Source organism: Phlebotomus papatasi, chromosome 3 (assembly GCF_024763615.1).
Source record: "Phlebotomus papatasi isolate M1 chromosome 3, Ppap_2.1, whole genome shotgun sequence".
Lineage (NCBI taxonomy): Eukaryota > Metazoa > Arthropoda > Insecta > Diptera > Psychodidae > Phlebotomus > Phlebotomus papatasi.
In genome coordinates this window covers 38535994-38548132 of record NC_077224.1, presented here as the reverse complement: position 1 = coordinate 38548132, position 12139 = coordinate 38535994, and the positions used below count along the sequence as shown (strand labels likewise).

The 12139-nt window shown below is 33.8% G+C and overlaps 1 protein-coding gene across 2 annotated transcripts in view; it reads left to right on the top strand.

Annotated features, from left to right (window-relative positions):
* The window catches only part of LOC129805584 (polycomb protein Sfmbt), a 33137-nt gene extending 21732 nt beyond the window's left edge, over positions 1-11405 (top strand). For both annotated transcript variants that reach the window (XM_055853612.1, XM_055853611.1), the window contains exons 5-9: positions 696-1184; positions 1258-1447; positions 5942-6203; positions 6275-6627; positions 10591-11405. In XM_055853612.1, the coding sequence (XP_055709587.1) occupies positions 696-1184; positions 1258-1447; positions 5942-6203; positions 6275-6627; positions 10591-10938 (1642 nt within the window). In that variant the 3' untranslated portion in view covers positions 10939-11405. The remainder of the gene's footprint in view (positions 1-695; positions 1185-1257; positions 1448-5941; positions 6204-6274; positions 6628-10590) is intronic.
* Positions 11406-12139: the final 734 nt, after the last annotated feature.

Here is a 12139-nt window from a genome sequence, read left to right as displayed (position 1 = left end):
AAATGTAATAGGTCGTTTACCCTTAATAATCTAATCCTAAGTCAAAATTTTCAAAAAAATCTTGACTGATAAGATATTAAAGAAGTTAAGCCTTAGGTCTGAAGCCCGTATAACGGTGGGTCCCATCTGTCCCTACTGTATCCCGACCTGAAATTAACCGGACACTATTTCTAATGTTTATTAACCGATTTGAATGAACTTTTTTTTCCATTGGCCTTTTGACTCAAACTCTTTAACATAGAAAATGACCAGTGATAAGCTCAGATAAGCTTATGGTAGCTGAGATTCTTTACAATTCTAATCACAATCGAATTTTCAAGTATTTTGAGTTGTAATACTGAGAAAAAAATGAGGATGCAATTAATTTTTTTACTCATAACTTTAACACTTTTTAGGTGTAAAAATATATCAATATTTTTTAATGTACATTTTACACCTTTTTAAGGGTAAAATTAACATGAAAAAGGGTAACTTTAACCCCCAATACACCTAAAAAGGGTAATATTTACACCGATTTCGGATCAATACTGCAGGGTAAAATTAACATTTCGGGAATGTTAATTAATGAAAGAGCCCGAGTTGCACGCATTTCAAGGTCGCCTGTAAAGAATCTCAGCTACCATAAGCTTATCTGAGTTTTTATCTGCGGTCATTTACGAATTAATTGTTACATTACCTAAAATATTCGTCTATAGGTCACGCTTCCGGCCGGGTCAGCAACTCGAAGTGGTGGATAAAAATCGCATTTCGCAGGTAAAAGTGGCTACAATTCAGAAGATTGTGGGCAAACGACTTTACGTACGATACTTCGATGATGTCGATGACAATGGATTTTGGTGCCATGAGGATTCCTCCCTCATCCATCCGGTTGGATGGGCAACAACTGTAGGTCATCGAATAGCTGGACCAATGCACTACATGAATCGTATGGGTCAGGCAAATGATGCCATGATTGAACTCCTGCCAGATGACTCTACGCATGATCTCTTTAAAATGAACTTCACCTACGAAGAGTACTATTTGGACGGGAAAGTGTCGAATTTTAAGGTGGGAATGAAACTTGAGGCCATCGATCCACTGAATCTCTCATCAATCTGCGTGGCCAGCGTGATGGCAGTGCTCAAGTTTGGCTACATGATGATCCGAATTGATTTCTATGATCCCGTCGCAAATGGTACTGACTGGTCAGTATTTCTAGTGCTCAAGACATTTCTTCTCTGAAAAACTTTCTTATCGGAATGATTTTTTTTCTTTCAGGTTTTGCTACCATGAGAAATCTCCTTGTATATTCCCCGTGGGATTCTGCGCGAGGAACAATATTCAGCTGATTCCACCGGCAGGATATACGCCCAACAAGTTCAATTGGGATGAGTATCTGAGGAAAACGGGGAGTCTGGCAGCTGGTGAGGAGCTATTTGACATGGAAGTGCCAAGTCACAAATTTCAAGTAAGTGACCAATTGGACATTATTTACGAAATTCTTATTAGAATCAAATATACTTTCTATTGGCTGAGAGTGAAATATAGAAATATTTATTTTAATTGAAAAGTCTGAAATACGAATAAATATATTGAAAAAAAATGAACAGATAAATCAATTTCAATTAAGAAACTTGATTATAGTTAAATAGATTAGCTTAAAATATCAATAATAAATATATTCGTCGATTTTTTTAAATTAACAATACTTGAGAAATTTGTCAAATTTCTTTGTCAGAGAATTGTTGAATTTTATAAGACGTCTTTTTTAAACCTTATTTAAAGACTTAAATAACGTAATCGAGTAAAAACGATCATATAAGCATCTGGCGTATTTTCGCAGCGTTAATGTATGGAAAAATCATTTATTTTTACACTAAAACGACAAAATCAAACAAATGACGTTTGGACGAAATATAGATACAGTAGAGTCTCGCTATAGTCCATATTTGGTTTCAAATTTGACACTGGGGGTGGGGTCGTACTATAGTCCATGTAATTTTTTAAAATTATCAACGATTTTTAGTATTGAAATTGCTCGACGGCTTCCACTTTCTTTGCGATTGTGGTACTTGTCCTCGCTCTCTTCATTGTGGATCACAATTATCACAACTACTCAATAAAGTTTGCCAAAAATATTAAAATAATTATGACAACATTGCATGTCGCGTACTAAAAAACATAACCTAACTTAAAATCAGTGTTTTGAAATCAACGGTCGATATATTGTGGGCTATAGAGCGATGGCCTATAGCGAGACTCTACTGTACAAATGTCCTCTACAATTATGCTGAAGTGATCATCAAAATCGGTTAAGCAAGAGTCAAAATAATAGAGTTTATGTAATATGATAATTTGTTTTTCGACTGTAGCGCCCCTAGCATATGTTCTACGAAGTTCAAATGTTCTAGAAAGTTGTACAGTACCGTTCAAAACATTAAATACACCTTTCGTAAGCTTAAATACACGTGATTTGGACCGGGAAAACGCTGTAATATCCAGTTCTTTGACTGAAATACTTTCATATATAATATGAACCTAAGAACAGTTTTAAACAAAATTTGAGAAAATACATGGGCTAAAACAAATTATAATTTGAGGATTAGTCAAAAATGAGCTTTTTGGACAAAAATGATCTAATATTAAAAGTAGCTCTTATATACTAAAACTGATCTAATCTTTTATAATCATTTAATATAAGCTAGATACGATTAGTAAATATTATTAAGAGTCAGAAAAACTGAAAATTATGCCAAGGGTAAATTTTTGGTATGGATTGTTGTCGGTATCCGGTGTGATCTGCTCTGAAAGGGGTTTCTTCTTTAAATATTAAAATTTCCAGCCTAAATTCTACTTTTTCATATACTTTTTTTAATTATTTTTCAAATTGCTTCTTATTATTGTTGCAATTTCATTTCATTTACTTCATTATTTTATTTAACTCTTTCCGTACCACAACATATCCAGCGAACGAATTTCAGTAAAACTCACTTTATTGTAAGTCTTAGTGGTCAAATATGATACTTTTGTAGAGAAAGAATTTTTTCTGCCTCTGGGAAATTGGAAAACTCATGGGTACTCTCGTCCCCAAAAGAACGCAAATTTTTTCCCGAATTTTTCCTTATACGGGTCTAGAAATATTGAAATATCTGGTGTTGCCAAAATGAAACATCTTGGTTCGGGATAGAACGTTTAATGAATCTCTTCTAATTAATACACTGGTTTTATACAGAGTCAAATTACATCACTAAGTTTACCAATAGGTACACAGTAAAAAATTGTGTGAGAAATAAAGTTGTGTATTTGAAAAGTTGTGTAAATTCACAAGCAATATGGTTGTAAATTGTAAAATTACTATCATAGTGGTTGTACGATACTAACATAATGCTAGTAAAATTATGTATTGTGTAAGGAAATTTGTGTATTGGAAAATTTGTGTGAGAACTGTCAAAATTCCATTGTTTGCTATTGCAATTTTTCTAAGATTTCAGATAGATTTTGCATTTTTAACTGCCTAATTGTCTTCTGGAATCGTTCATTGGATTCTTAAAATGTGCCTCAGTCGTGAAAAATTAGGAATAATTATGTAATAACAGAAAACAGAGGAAGCATCATGTAAATTAGAAAAATTGACGATGCAACTCTTGGCCATTTGCTGAAGAGAAGTAAGCAAGTCGGTAGCGCAGGCAGAAAACACGAGACCATCAACGCAAAAATTATGGGTTCAAGTCTCAGACTCTCTCTTATTTTTTTTCCTTTTTTTATTCTTTTTTTCTTTTTTTTCTTAGTTTAATACCGAGACATATCACAGATAATACAAATAAACCGAACAAAACTTCTCTACAATCAAAATTATAGACAGGAAGCCATTTTATAAAATTGAAAATACACAACTTTGCCAATACACAACATTTCCAATACACAAAATTTACAACCATAGCGCTCGTGCAAAAATTACCAATCGTAGTGGTTGTAAATTTTTTTACTGTGTAGAGCATTGACTCATGACACCAAAGTGTACCAATAGAACATTGATGACTTCGGTATATCGCAATATCAAAAAAGTCACAATATCTGCAAGGAAGCCGAAAATCGAAAATTCACGATTTTTGACCAAAAATATCTAAGCTCAGGAGTTAATTATGATCCTGCAAAAAATATTCTAGATTTGGACATCCTTATAGTTTGTAATCATTCACAAGAATCGGATTTTTATCGATTCTAAATAGTCTAAAAAATTATTTTTTCCATGGGTACCCAGAGTCCCAAAGGAGACGAAAGAGTTAAGGTATCTTTGTACAAAATTTCATTTTATTTAAATAAAGATTATAAAAATTACAAGCACTTGAAACCTTAAAGTGGCCAAAAGTACTTACTCCACCCTAAGTGCGTTGTGGTTATAATAGAACCAGAGATAGGAGGGGTCAAATTTCACGAAATTCAAAAACTCATATCTCCGGTTCTATTTGACCGATTTTCATAAGTGAGGGCTCAAATGAAAGACCTCACAAAATACAACAACTTTCTATAACATTTGAACTTCGTAGGACCAACACCAGGGGCGCCACAGTCGAAAACCCAATTTCAATATCACATAACCTCAATTATCTCGACTGTCGCTGAGCCGATTTTGATGATTACTTCGACATAATTGTAGAGGATATTTGTGTCTACATTTCGTCCATACATCATTTTCCGCTCAGACTGCGTTATGTGTCCGATTTTGTCGTTTAAATGTAAAATTGATTTTTTCCATAATAAGGCTTTGAAACCACTCAGATGCCATTTTGACTGCCTCTACTCCAGCAAGACACTTAAAATAGGGTTTTAAATGGAAAGTCTCACAAAATACAACAATCATTTGATATAGTTGAAGTTCGTCAAATGAACACTTGGGGCGATCTGGTCGAAAAAACGAGTTGAGAAACAAAAAACCGCGCTTATCTCGGCTTCTGAGTAATCGATGAGATCAAGTTCTTCGACAAAATTATAGAGATCATCGTGGTCTACATTTCACCCATATATCACTTTTCTGTCACTTCATCCAAATCCTTGATATTTTGGTTTAAATACAAAATTTGTATAATTTCACGAATTTGATTCAAGATAACTGAATGGCGTACCCCAACTTCAGCTCTAAATCGAATTTGCATGCATTCCGAGTTAGCTCACGTTAAGAATCTCAACTACATAAGCCGGTTAGGATTATCTGTCCCTTTTGTTTAAAACTGTTAGGCTTATATATGAAAGTATTTCAGTCAATAGAACTGGATATTACATCGTTTTTCCGGTCCAAACCAAGTGTATTTAAACTTGCGAAGGGTGTATTTAATGTTTTAAACGTTACTGTAATTCTTGGACAGATCCGTAAGTTTCTATAAACTGCAGAAGTTTTTGACGGAAAACTCCTAAAGTTTTAAACTTAGTTTGCTGCTAAATATTGTTTTCTAGTTAAAGTAAAAAATCTTGAAACATTTTTTTTAAGTGTGAAGAATGGATCAACAGAATTCACTATATTTATTACACCTAAATAGAAGTGAAATCAACTCTAAAATATAGTTAATCGAAAATGACAACGAATCAATATCGAGTCGAGTAAGTTTTACTCGATTATTTTTCTGAGTAATTGAATTACTTTGCAGAACAGTCAAAATTACTTATATCACCATTAATCGACTAATTTACTTATCAATGTTTTTTATTGAGGGAAATATACCTCTTATATACCTCAAAATGTAATTAAATTTAAATGATCCATTTATGATTTTATTACTCAATTAAAATACAAGGATAATTTGTGCTGTTAAAAATATCAATTCATCTTTAATAGATATTGCAAAGTCATAACGATAAATTATTTAAAATTACTTTCTCAAAAATGCCAATAGAGATCAAAAGATTTTCCATTAAATTTTATTGTGGATAATTTGTCAAAATGGGCTTTTTGTGTGTTGATTCTTAGGTCGGCATGAAGATTGAATGTGCGGATTTAATGGATCCACGATTGGTTTGTGTGGCGACGATTTCTCGTGTTGTGGGACGCCTTCTGAAGGTGCATTTCGATGGTTGGGAAGATGAATATGATCAATGGTTGGACTGTGAGTCTCCGGACATCTTTCCCGTGGGCTGGTGTGTGATGGTGAAGCATCGACTGGAGGGTCCCAAAGTGGCGACTCCGGTGAAGCCCTTGGCATCCAAGAAGCGAAGTAAAAAGAAAATGAGAGGTAAGTAAAATGTGATTCCTTGACAGAGGGATAAAACTTTTTCTTTTTTTTTGTTCGATTTGATGGTGTAGGGAGGAAAGGAAATAAAAATACCACCTCACCGGCATCACTAAAGGCTGAGAAGGAGACACCGGGTGGTAGGGTTACAAGGGCTGCTCTGTCTGACAGGCGGTCAGATGGGAACAAATTGGGGTCATCGATATCAATCAAGAAGGAGCAGAGGCATTCGGAGGATGAAGAGGAATTGAGTGCGGGGGAGAGTGACATGTCAGAACAAACCAATCAAACTGAGCACAGTGATACATCTTCATCGGTTCTGGGGGCAAATGCTGTCGAGAGAATTAAGCCTACAACTCAGTCTTCTTCGTCAACTTCTCCCTTGTCTAATCCACCTTCAGAACGAAAAGCTACAAGTTACATCAGTGTAAGTATCAAAATATTTCTCTTTTTTTTAAATATATAATTTATATTTATTTAAAAAAAAATGCGAATATCGACAAAGTGAAATTACGATTTATTGACTGAAGAGAAGCTTAAGAATAAGATGAAGCATTTCGCAAAATTTTACCCCAATTGGATAATCCAAAGTTTGAAGCCAATATTCAATAATCTATTGAATGACTAATACTTTGTATTGGTATTTTTTTCGAAGCTTACGAAACTTTTTTTAAAATATTTTGAATTTCGAGGAAACCAGATTAACAATTTTTGCACAGTCTGAAAATTTTTACAATTGGAAAACTTTTAAAGTTTTGTCGTATATGAACGTAATGCCCTACACAGTAAAAAAAATGTGTAAAATTTTATTACTAATAATAGTGCAAAATCGGCCATTTTTGTTGTTTAATTTAAAAATGTTTAAAAAATGCACAATAATTTGGTAATTTATTGTCACGTGATTGAAAATTACCACTATTATAGTTGAAAAATTTTCAACAACGTTGTTTAATTTGAAAATGTGTAAAATTTTAACATTAAAATAGTGTGAAATCGGATAAATTAATTATTTAATTGCGATCTGTAAAATTTCTTAATATTATAGTCATAAAAAATTTTCGACAATTTTTTTTTTAATTTAAAACTGTTGAAAAATTCTAAAAATTATTACTATTAAAGTATGATTATAGTTTTTCATATTATTATAGTGTAAAAAAATACCCAACCTTATGGTATTTTTTGTCACATGATCAAAAATTAACAGTATTATAGTTTGATCATAATTTTTCACGCTATTATAGTGTGAAGCCTTGTGTATTTCAACCAAATTTTTTGAATTTTTAAACAAAAGCTGTTGAATTTTCAGACAAGAGTTGTTGAATTTTTAAACAAAAGTTGTGTAAAAATGGTTGAATTTCCATTTAAGACATATACTTCAGTCGAGATGCTTTTCATTGGGCAAAAGTCATAAAAACATCAAATATTTATATGCATAATAAGTATATTATCATGAAGATCCGAGTATCAGATGTAATTATCTCGCATTAGGGAGGATCCCGAATACAGGAAAAAACATTACAAATGTCTAAAAAGGCAAAAAAAACTAAAATAAACGAAATGAAATGAAAATTCAACAATTTTTGAGTTTACGTTTACACACAACAATTCAACAATTTTTAAATTCAACAACTCCAAATTCAACGACTTAAAATTCAATAACTTTAAATTAAACAATTTTAAATTAAACATTTTTTCCAAATTTAACACTATAATAGTGGTGTGAAAGATTACACACTATAATAATGTTAATTTTTTTTTATTGTGTAGACAGATTTATGGCTTAAGCCGAGAGACGATTTAGTGGAAAACTGATGGGAATGTAGTCTAATCATTGTTAGTCGAGATTTTTTACATTCTCAGCTTTTGTGGTCGCTGGTGAAATCCGATCCCGTTCAGATCGGGCCCAAATTTTGGATTTACACGTTTTGACACACACACACAGTGGCAGCCAAAATAATAGAATCAGTTCCGCAAAGACCACTATTTTATCTTTAGCATTTTTCTTTATGCCAATTCATAGAAATAATTTGGAATGTTCAAATAATTACCTTACTTCAAATAAGTATTGTTTTGGCCACTAGAAGTCTCTATTTTCACAGAATAGATCAATAGTGAAATTTGGTTTGAACAACACGATAGGATCACTTTCATTTAAATTTAAAAATGTGGTCTATAAATCAAATAAGTTTAAATAAAGTCATATTTAGAAACCATAAATAACACAGTTTTCCAATTTTTTTGGCCAAACCGAATTTCACTATTGACGTTATTCTACGATTCTAATAATTTGAAGAGTTTTACTTCAGAATTATATCAACAATTGGGAAAAAATATAAAAATGTTTAAAAAATATAAGCTTTGCAAAGTGATCACGAAATATCATACGTGTTAAAAATCGATTTTCGTGCACGGCCCGTCCCGTCCGTCCCATTCGGAGTACAAACGCTTCTGGAGAGAGAGAACGGAGAGAAATATTGACAAGTGATTTTCGGCAAAGGTTAAATGTCGATGAGCGCCTAGACGTAGGTGATGTCAGGTCCACCCCCCACCCCTCCTTCCGCCATTTTGGAATACACCCAAATTTTATTTTCTCAATAACTCATGGTATTGATCGATCTCAAATTATAGTATGTTATACCTAGGCATAAGACCTTTCGGTCAGTACCAAACTCAAGATCCTCTGACCCCCCCTGACCCGAGCTATAAGGGGTCAAAAATTGAATTTTCAAATGGCCATTTCTCCGGTTCTAATTATCAGAATTTAAAAAATTTCGGTGTTTCGGTAAGCTCTCGTGGAATACTACAGCCCTTATGACACACCAATTTCATTCGATTTAATTGAAGATCCGATTAATCGAAAAATCGATTTTCGTAATTTCGATTTCAAAAACTTCAAAAACTAGATGATGCTTTTTCTTTAAATTTTAATATGTTGTAGCTGAGGTCGAAATCTTTCCAAAGGTGGGTTGCACTTCTCCTTCGATGTTCCTTAACCCGAGCTATAACCAAAAACCAGTGATGAGCCCAGATAAGCTTATGGTAGCTGAGATTCTTTACAGGTGACCTCGAAATGCGTGCAACTCGGGGTGCTTGCAACTCGGAATGCGTAATTCGATTCTGAGTTGAATTTTGGGGGTAAAGAATCGCGTCGAGTAAACTGTTCTCGGCGGTCGAAATGGATAAAATTGGCTCGACGCGATTCTTTACCCCCAAAATTCAACTCACAATCGAATTTTCACGCATTCTGAGTTGCAAGCACCCCGAATTGCACGCATTTCAAGGTCACCTGTAAAGATTCTCAGCTACCATAAGCTTATCTGGGCTTATCACTGGTCATTTTCTATTTTAAATAGTCTGAGTGGGGAAGACCAACAAAAGAAAAAAAGTTCATTGAAATCGATTAATAAAAACATTACAATATAGACAGAGTCCAGTCCATATGGATATACAGTGATGGAAATAAGTATAATTCCAACCCATTATTCTTAAAGAAACTCAACAAAAAAAGAAATGTCGAAAAAATCCATACGTAGACCATACTGACTTTAATTAATTTATTACCATGGCCGAAATTACACTCAAAGTGGTCGAAATTAGAAGCTGACCGAAATTTGGCACACTTCCCCTATATTTTGGATTTTTTTTTTTAAATGTAATTGAAATTTCAAACCCGGCTGTGTCAGTTCCAATCGATAATGAATTAGTTAAGTCGGTAATCTGTTTTCGATTATCCCTTTTTTGTGCATAGGCATATTACCAATATTAAAAAAAATTCTAACACGTAAACTTTTTAGTAAATTTTATAGTTCTGAATTGTTTTCAGATTTGTGAATGAATTTAATCGGTAGTAAACCGGTATAGGGTAAGTGTGCCAAATTTCGGCATAGTTGCATGCAAGCGTCAAAGTCTCAAGTTTGAAATGTAATACTTTAAATTCAAATTGATTTTTTTATTCCTTCTTCTTAAGGAATATTGTTTGGAACCTTGTAGACAGTTTATCGTCTTTATTTACTCTAAAACCATTCTTAATTCATTTTAAAATGAATTAAAATGCAGACATAGCTTTGGTGCCCTATTTCGGCCACCTTCATTCTCATAGTTCCTTGCCCTTCGGGAATTCTTCCAATATCTTTTTCACGTCATCTCGTTTGTCGTAGCTACATTTTTTGTTATTCTTTTGCATTGTATAATCTTTAGAGTACATAAAATCTAAAAGTTCATGGAAATTCAAGAAACAAAACAGGTGGCCGAAATTGCAAGCTGGCCGGAATTAGGCACACTTACCCTATACACCTAAACAGAAAACATGCAAAAATCTAATTCACAGATAACTCTTATCTCGTGAGTAAATTAAAGGTTTTGCTCAATCTTTGAAAACAATTTATTGCAGAATTCTGCGGTAAGCAGTCCCAAGTTTATTCCTCGGTTAAATGACACGGGAAACTCTCCGGATGTTACGGGAGCACCATCGGCATCCAATGATATGGAATTGTGTCCGGAGGTGTGGAATATCTTCGATGTGGCGACATTTTTGCGTGTAAACGACTGGACGGCCTACTGTGACACATTCAGTCGGAACAAAGTGGACGGGAAGCGTCTGCTGGAACTGACGAAGGACGAGATAATCACGATGCTTGGCATGAAAGTGGGACCTTCACTTAAAATCTATGATCTCATCCAGCAACTCAAGTGCAAACTCAATCCTACACAATCGAGGCGAAATAAGAAATTCTTATAGTGCCGCCTGGATTACAGGGAAGTGAAAGTTCCGGACTTGATAACCAAAAGTGTTTTCACAACTTGTGCACTTGTGTTGAGTGAAATTAGAGTGAGGAATAGGATTTCTTTCTTTTTCTATTTGTTTCTGTTTTTAAGGAATTTTTGAAGAAAACAAAAATTGATTTTGCCTCGTTTGGGTTTTACACTCAAGAGAATCACTTAAGAAATTTCCCTTGGACAATGAAAATCAGTGGAAATTAACACAATCAGGGATTAGCAGGTATTTAAAGGTGAGATATTGTAAATATATTGGAAAAAAAAAGTTTGCCATATGAATCCATCGAGGCAGAATTATAAAATTGAAAAGCATCCACATGATGAAAATGTCTTAAGATAACTTTTTATATAGGATTTCTCAGAAAAAAAAACAATGTACATTTGCAGCACATTGAGCAATAGATGAAAATATAAGTTATTTAGATATCATTTTTAATTACTTTTTGGATTGATTTGTTTGAGTCGGCTCGGAAAGGCGTTTTGCTTGACTTTGAAAAGAACAGGAAAGGGGTGAATAAGTGGCTCACGGAGTGCACAGTGAGCGGCGATCGGCAAAATTGTGCCGATCTGGAGATAAAAATCGCCAGATCGGCATTATTTCGCTAAGAATTCAACAGTGCGGCACAATTTGGCCAGAAATCGACAGATCGGTGTGTTCATTAACAAAAATCGGCAGATTGACAATTTTAGCGAAGAATCGCTAGATTTTAATGAAGCATAGCGTTCGTTTAAGCTCGTGTAATATCATAAATTTTCTACAGACAATTCTAGTGATAAATTTTAATGTACTGTAACTGGAAATACTAATCTTCTAGACTTACTCGACAGACCACCACGAGATCGACAGATCGGCACGAAATCTACAAAATGCGTTCGAAATCGGAAAATCGGCACAATTTGGAGATGTGTAGTGAACCGTGAGCGGCACAGTTATCTACCTCTTGGGAACATGTGTCTTCATTTAGAAAGGTTTCTAAATTTAATAAAACTGCTTTCAGGAGTTATTTGACTTAACAATATCTTACGTTTTACGATATTAACAATATCTTACGTTTTGGTCTACAGTGAAAATCCTTAATCATGAAAGTTGATGAGTTATTCTACTCCAAATCATTCAAGAGCATAATATTATAGGAAAAGTTTTAGCGGAAATTTAATTCAAT